Raw genomic sequence first — 8,167 nt, forward strand, 5'->3', positions numbered from 1 at the left:
GAATAACAGACACTGTATGCAAACTTGTCATCTCTATATACGGCACATAAATATAACAAAGATACCAATATTTTGCTAGAATGAAGTAATGCTAACTAAACTTTCCTCAGATCACAAGCTCTCGGGAAACTGGAAGTAGATGGGGGATTCACTCTAGGTCATGAATCAAGTTCCCTGTTATAACTCTGTTTTATTTAAAGCACAAACACAGAGGGTACCTCAGGGCAACAGTCACTGTTCAGTCTACATTATTCATTAATTTTCATTACCCACTTAATGCTTTTCAAGTCCTTGGAGAGCTATGAAGTCTCAGCACATACAATATTTGTGATAATGCACTTTGGACACAAGTCCTCGCTGTAAAACGCTCTCTAATCCACCTGACTTTTTTTTTCTTCTTGTGAAGAAAAACCAGACAACCTGCACAGTTTCAACACCAACAGAGGGAAGAACATGCAAACCCCAACAGTACTGGAGAGTTAACCCAGGGCCTGCATTTGGGTCCATCTTGCTACAACAACGTGATAAAGGCACTAGATGTTAAAGGTCCAGTGTATAAGATTTAGGGGGATCTATTGGCAGAATATAGAAGAAATGGAATACAATATCAATAAGTATGTTTTCATGAGTGTGTGAAAATAAGATATTTTTTTTTTTTTTTTTAACCTTAGAATCAGCTTTTTATATCTACACAGGGAGCCGCTCCTCTTCCACAGAGTTCACCACGTTGCACTGCCATGGAAAGTAAAAAGTGGCCCTGAACAGAGAAACCAACCTCTGGCTCTAGAGAGCAGCTTTTCCAAGTTTTGAAGCCACTGCAGGTTCTCCTACATGCTTGGACAGGGAAGGGTGAGACGAGGGGTATTTGGTAGGTTGCAATCTGCAACCTCACTGCAAGATGCCACTAAATTCTCCACCGTGGTCCTTAAAGGGATCACCTAATTATTACCTGGTATCATATGATGGACCCTGTGGTACATTTGCACCAACATTTCTCTGCAGAACCAGTGAAAGATGACTATTAATCAATATACACTAAAGTAAAACATGGACAACTTTGCGAGGTAAAAGCCTAAATCACACAACGTCATGGACTGTAACAGAGACAGATCTGATCATTCAGTCACATCCCTGATTTTTTCAGAATCTGATCGACCTGCTACAGAAGTTACACAGGATTATTTTTCATGAATCAGATGGTTCATTATCATTTAACGTTATTTACATGGTGTGACCTGTAGAGGGCAGTATACACCCATGACTCATGTATGAGGTCGAAGTGAGTTGGAAGTGCTGATGGGTATCTTTGGGCATTTTACAAAGTCTATCACTTGATATTCACAGGCAATATTAAAAAATAAAGCACACATCTAACACAAAGACTAATACAGTAACATCTAAAGCTCAGGACGTAATAAACAGGTATAGATAAACACCGGAAAGGAAACACTTCAAATGAGCCTTTTTGCTGATAGTGAAAGTCGAATGAGTTGACAGGAAACATGAGGAGAAAGCCCGGGAGGGTTGTGGTTATTGCATATGATATACACTGTAACCACCCCACCATCAGGACGCTTCTGACTTCCTATTTCTAATCTGCTTGCATGTTATTCTTGCATTGCTTTCATATTGATTTTTTCCTTTGTTTCCCCACTTCGCTGTGAAAGATTTAAAGTGTTTTTGGAAGGTTTACACAAGACTTCTGTTCTTGACAACGATGCTGTGGCTAATAAATGTGCGCATTGCCAACAAAAGTCACACCAAAAAGACTCTCATTAAGGGATTAGCTTTATCTTAAAACTTTAATTTCTGATATAAAGTTAGCAAAAGTTATTTAAGTTACTAAATGATGTTGTAATACAGAGGCTCTGTGATTGCAAGGGTAAAACTTTTGACGACCAATGACACTCTGTCAAGATTTTACGGTCTGTTGAAGGCTAAGACTGAAGCTAAGAAAGAGTTGAGCTGTTCATAAAACCAATATTAAACAAAGCTGGTGTTGTGACTTCTGCTCTCATTTAACAAAAGTTATCTCCTTGAGTCATGCAGTCTCTCAGGATATGGATTTTTCTGATTAAAGTCTGGAGTGATCTGCTCAGTCTTTAGTTGATGGTTCAAACTTTATGAAAATGTCTCTCAGACTAATCATCATGGGTGTGTTTTTAAATAAAGAATATCACGATCTCTCTAAAGCAAAGCAGAATGCAGCTAACATGGATTTAATTAAAATAATTTAAGTTTATGACTTATCTCGCCCGCCCTTCTTAAACAAGCAGATACTGCCTTTAGGCATTTAATCTTGCATGACAGCACTCCCATTTCCTTTTTATCAGGAATACACATCACGAACTGAAGTCGGAGCTGTTTCACGGGGTCTTTTATTGTGCAAATGTAGTGTGCAGAGCATGCACCAAGTGTCACACTTGTAACATGAATAAAAGGCATTTCAAGCTATCGCATTACTATTATTAGACACATCTAGATATATTAAAAGACAAACTCTATGTCCCTGATTATTTAGAGTTACTGATTTATGGCATTAATATTTTCAAAGGTTCTTTAAGCCTCCATATTTGCATGCACAGTCATTCTGTCTTCTTATTGCTTATTGCTATTATTGCTTTGTCAAACTACTAACAGGCTGATTGTTATTTGACTGATTATCTCATATTATTGCTTCCAGTCAAGAAATTACTAATACAACCGCAGTATGCATATAGTCTTTGAATTTGCATAGTTATTCAAACATGAGTAAGGCATATATTCAATGCAAGCGACAAACCGGTGTCAGAGTGGAACCATGACGGTGAATCCTCCTGGAGTCACTGCGCAGTTTAGTGTACCAACCTCACTTGCATAAGGTTGTTGTGTCCATTTTCAGAAAGCGGATGTTCATTCTTGATTCAATTTCAAAGCCATTCAGCAACTAAAAAAGAGAGTTTTAGATTGTTTAAAATGTATTTTGCTGATAATGTCAGTGTGAAAGTGGTGTGGTTGACTTTTTATTTGAGATTTTGCAAAACTAAACTTCTGCTATTTCACTCAATATAATCCGTATTAACTATAGTCACACATCTTAATGAAAGTGATTTTAGTGTGCATTCTGTGCACTAACCTTCAGGAAATGCTCAAATGTGATTCCCTCGTAGAATTCATCAGGTTCCTGCATGTGAAAAAGTGAAGTTAACGACGTTGTGCAGACACACGGTGAATCCTACTGAATGTTATCTTGACATACTGCAGCTTTACATACCATGTGGCCCATTGAAATACTGGCCACCTCCAACATGGCTGCATCAGCAATGCTTTTGGCTGTGTCCTTCCCCAGTGCCCCGCTGAGAGATAACAGCTCCTCCACCACCTGCACAGATGTGAGAAGTTTCAATAAAATACTTTTACTACAGTCACTGCAAGACTTAAACCCCTGATCCCAGAAGGCTGGAGGAAAAGAAATGCCTCCTCCCTTCCCTCATTAGCTGACAGCTGACTCTTAGCTGAAGCTTACGTGTCTGTACTCCTCCAGGGTGATCGTCCCATCGTTGTCTGTGTCATGCATGTTGAATAAAACTGCAGAGAAAAGCACAGTTATCAGTGTAACAGCTGTGCATCAGCCACAGATTATGTCAAGCATGTGACGGTGTGATTTGATTTGAAGACACACATCTCAGCTTCTCCCTCCTGACGCTCTCACGCTGCTCGTCCGTCATGTGCAGCGACGGGGGCCTGAAATGGGACATGACCACCAGGAACTCCTCAAAGCCGATCTCCTCGACCGCACCCTCACCATTCTGACGGAAGTTTCTGAAGACATACACAGAAAGATCGAAGTCTGACATTTCATCCCACCCCATGTTACATTTGTGCACCCAAGGAACAAGAGCAAGTTCAACTGTACCTTCTGTCAAAGAAGGCCTCGATGATCTGTGAACGGATGGGGTTGCATGCTAGATCTGGGATTTTGTTGAAGTGATCTCTCCTGAGCGTGGAAAAAAGGATTTTAAGGAGTGGCACGTAGTGTCACACAATACATAACAACAGGTTGCCTGCTGTATAAACCAACATAAAGCCTGTTCAGCAGGTTTGTGGTTCTAAAGAAAGATGGTAAAGAAAGAAAAGTAATGAAATATAAATTACAAAAAAAGGAATCTGAGTATGGCACTGAAGAATTCACATTGATTACTTAAAAATCCTAAAAATCTAACTTACCGCAGAGTTTCCTCATTGTGGCTCAACTGCTTGAATCTTTTGTGTAGGACTCTGATCTGCTCAAATGAAACTGAGAACAGAGAAAAGGACAAAAGTTAATTCTTGTGAGTGCTTAAACAGCCCAAATACCTCCAAAAACACAGAGACACAAAGATGACACGTAAAACTCAGTTAGATATTTTTACCATTTTGACATTTAAATGAGTGAGTCGTTTGTTGGGATTCAAACAGGAAACAGCTCTTTATCACCTCACAGGTTGGACTTGATGCTTTCAAGGCAGCACATTTGGATATTCATATTTCATGCAAAACACTTGTTGTGTGTGTCACCCTGCAAGCATCACCTCCTCCATAAGAGGCCACAGGTGAATTAAAGCAGCTGTTGTATTGTTAGATTTCACTTCTCTTTAACTGTTTTGTCCCAACTTTCAATACAGTGTCTGATCTATTATTAACAGTCCCTCCTTCTGTGAACTGGGTAAAGTTACATTTCCATGGTCTTGCAGTGTAAATTATTCATCACTGCTGCACCAAACAGACCGGTTTTCCTTACACACAGACATGGTGTAATGATATACTAAAGACAAATATTGATCATCTCTCTGCTTATGTTGGACATGACGTTAAAATGGCCGGATTTCCCCTTTAAGATTTGACTGAATCAAAATTGGACTGAACTATAATCATATTTCCGGTGCAGTGATCTCATCTTTTCACACCTCCTACATGTCTTTAAAAAACAGAAGCGCTTATGACACCGACGCAAACAATAATAATGACTACTCACAGCCGGTCTTCTCCGCCAGATCAGCGTAATCTGCTTGATCAGGTATGGACTGTAGTGCACCCATACCTCAAGAAAAGCTCCTCCCTATCCACTCCAGACTTTGACGGGACCCAGGACAGGTCTGAAATGAGGCGAAACTGTTGGGATAGAAAGGGATCTCGGGCGGTCACGTTTCAGGATCATCCATCTCCACCTGAGCGCTTTGTGTGACAGACCCCGAGCCCACACCTCTCCTCCCCGCGCGGTCGCCAGGCAGGTCTCATCCTCCGCCAACTGCGCAGCCTACTTCCGCAACTACCGTCCTGATGACGACACGGATTTAGGAACAACAGGCTGCAGTCTGAATTATTGATCCACACTTTTATTCATTTAGATTTTCAGTGCGTTGACTGAGGCCTGTTTGTTTACTGCTGCGGTGCATGCAGGGAGGCTGCAAAGGGAGGAGGAAAGGTCCAGAAATTTAAGTAGAAGTAGAAATAACACCAGAGTGAAGTGAAAGTACTGCATTCAAAAATAAAGGTATCTAAGTATTTCAGCAAATGCACTTCAAGTATCAGAAGTAAAGGCATTCATTCTGCAGAAAAATAATGTTTCACTATCATATCTGATGTTTTTGGGTTGGATATTACTGCTGCATCAATGTGTGTGTTGTATTTTACTGCTGTAGATGTTGAAGGTTGAGCTTAGTTTAACTACTTAAACTGTTGTCTAGTTTAATCTACAGCAATGCATCATATTTAAGATCATCGTGTGAAGTGTGAGAACCAAAAAGTCTGAACTGTTTTCAGCTTTGTGTCGATGCATTTTCCAGCTGATCCAAGAGGGAGAATGTTGGAGAATTTTCTCAGCTCACAAAGAAACACTTAATACTGCAGTTTAGCAGGAAAAAAAAAAAGCTAAAATCGGACAAAATACAGCAGAGATATTGTACACATGGGCTTGCCTCACCATGAATCATGACGTGCCCAACTTACTGCTTTAACCTGTTTAACCCTGACAGTTCCACAGGTGGACCAACCTGTTTCAACTCGTATTTTTTTCAAGCATGTTAAGTTGAATGACTGGATAATAGAAAATGATGTAAACGACATAAACAATATTTCTATGAACTTGAAATTGTGGTACTCTGATAGATAAATGCGCATAGAGTTAGCATCTGTTCCAGAGCAAGTAAAAGTACTTCACTTGATCTTCAGCAGCAGGTGGCTGAGTTTGCCACTTGTTTAACAAATGCAGATGATCAAATATATTTTGTTTTTTTGCTGAGTAGTTCAAGGACTGCCTCATCCATGCTCGCCGAAAGATTGAGCTTCAAAGGTCATTCTTGGCCTCAAGAACAGCTACAACATGAAGCAGGTCAAATGTCGTGCTATGTTCATTGTAGTCTGTGTTGTCAGACTGACATAACGGTGACTTCCTGAATCTTGAACTGTATGTTGAAATGTTTGTGGTCGTTAGAATCCACAACTGAACGTCATCTCCACTGCATTTCACCAAGAATAAGTTTGAAGTTGTCACCCTCCATTCATGAGTGAGCATGTTGTCAAAACCTCCTGATCTAAACTTGACAACCTGCACCTACAAACCCACCCAAGTAGCTCACTTTTTAAAATGACACTTGCAACAAAGAAAATTGTGGGACTGTAATTATTAAAGAATTAAAGCCTCGGGCAGAAAAATGCTGCTGGTTGGTAGCAATTGGTTTAAACCATCAGGAGTGTTACACTTGAATGAGGAAACAAAATGAGCTGCAATGTTTTCCTCGTGTCAAATAATGCAAAATAAAAATCACCTGAGGCCATTTATGTGACCTTGATGAGTTAACTCAGTATTTGTGCAAACTGTTTATTCTCTTACTTATTTGATTTTGTATTTCAGCCCCTGCAGAATGTTTGGAAACCTTCAATGACGATTGTCACGCTGGCTTTGATTTCCAAGCTCTGAAAGAAACATGTCCACATGCACAATGTGACAGCATGTATCATCAGTGAAGCAACATATGTCATTAATATGTGTCATTGATTGAAACAATGCAGTACTAAGACGCACCACGTGGTGGCAGCATTTCGCCAACTATGTAACACCAGTTTGTGATTGTAGAGAGATGTCACGATCTCAGTTTGGTTGTCATCAGAGCACGGGTAATAAATGCATCTGGTGTGTGTGTGTGTGTGTGTGTGTGTGTGTGTGTGTGTGTGCGTGTGTGTGTGTGCATTAACACTGTTTATTCCCAGTCACTTGAGAGTATGTCTCTCTTTACGTGAATTGAGTTGAAGGTATTGATGAACACGTTGTACTCACTGTCAGTATTCTATCAACAGATTATGTACCGTCAGACATCGTGCAGGTCTTTATTAAACTGTAATTAGCTGATCCCAACCTGCTCTGTTCCGCAGCTGTTTCCAAAGCTGTTGAGCCCCGGCGTCTGTAGCTGTTGTCCTCCAGTTATGAGCAATGGCTGTCACCGCTAATGGTGAATCAACAGGCAGTGTAAGGACAACAGAAAGAGCCCTGAATAGTCTGAAAGAAAAAAACAGCTCGTTTCTTAACCTTCTTCTCTCTGTTGGACAAGTTAACTGACAGCGATGCAAATTGGAGGCCACCTCTTTGTGTATTCATCTAGACGCCATTCCCCAGGCTGGTTTCAGAAAATGGGCCAAAAACAATTCAAGCTACATTTCTCTTGAAGTGAGATGTGTGTGTGTGTATAATATCACTGTGTAAATGCATAGAATTCATGTCTCCTTCAAGACAGGCTGTCAAGATGTCTGCATGCCCCATTATAATCACTAGTAAGGGTGCAGTAATAGAACGTTGTGGGCAACTGTAAGTTATACTCTTCAGATGATTGGTTCATTTTGTCCCCCTTCAGGACATCATCATCATCATCATCATCTGCACCAATATTATGTGACTGTGTCAAAACATTAGTCTTTCCACTATGTCTGGATTAAGTATTTGGGTATTTTACAGCATCCTGTCTACAGTTTAGTTACTGTTTAGATTTCAATTCGAAATACTCTTCCTGTCCAGTGAAAACCATGTATCTCCAAATGTGGTGGTTCTGAATTTTTTTTTTTTTTCTGATAAACTCAAGGATTACAATCTGATAGTATGATGCATTGCATTAACTCAACCTTAAGCATGTACAGCAGTAAAATGCAACATACACAT

The 8,167-nt window shown here is 40.1% G+C and overlaps 1 protein-coding gene across 1 annotated transcript; it reads right to left on the reverse strand.

The window, feature by feature from the left end:
* Nucleotides 1-2,363: 2,363 nt before the first annotated feature.
* Nucleotides 2,364-5,264, reverse strand: tescb (tescalcin b). Its single transcript, XM_076758218.1, has 8 exons — nucleotides 4,994-5,264; nucleotides 4,207-4,276; nucleotides 3,896-3,976; nucleotides 3,662-3,801; nucleotides 3,506-3,567; nucleotides 3,254-3,361; nucleotides 3,116-3,163; nucleotides 2,364-2,926 (listed from the first exon to the last, which is right to left on the reverse strand). The coding sequence occupies exons 1-8, from the start codon at nucleotides 5,055-5,057 to the stop codon at nucleotides 2,849-2,851; spliced, it is 651 nt and encodes a 216-aa protein (XP_076614333.1). The 5' UTR covers nucleotides 5,058-5,264; the 3' UTR covers nucleotides 2,364-2,848.
* Nucleotides 5,265-8,167: the final 2,903 nt, after the last annotated feature.

The sequence above is a fragment of the Chaetodon auriga genome, chromosome 19 (genome assembly GCF_051107435.1).
Source record: "Chaetodon auriga isolate fChaAug3 chromosome 19, fChaAug3.hap1, whole genome shotgun sequence".
In the NCBI taxonomy this organism is placed as follows: domain Eukaryota; kingdom Metazoa; phylum Chordata; class Actinopteri; order Chaetodontiformes; family Chaetodontidae; genus Chaetodon; species Chaetodon auriga.

Excerpts from the sequence above, each read along its gene's own strand:
- tescb (XM_076758218.1), bottom strand. The coding sequence starts at position 5,057 with ATGGGTGCACTACAGTCCATACCTGATCAAGCAGATTACGCTGATCTG. Across the intron at positions 4,277-4,993 it reads TCTGGCGGAGAAGACCGGCT|TTTCATTTGAGCAGATCAGA; the intron begins GTGAGTAGTCAT and ends CTCTGTTCTCAG. Across the intron at positions 2,927-3,115 it reads CATTTGAGCATTTCCTGAAG|TTGCTGAATGGCTTTGAAAT; the intron begins GTTAGTGCACAG and ends TCTCTTTTTTAG.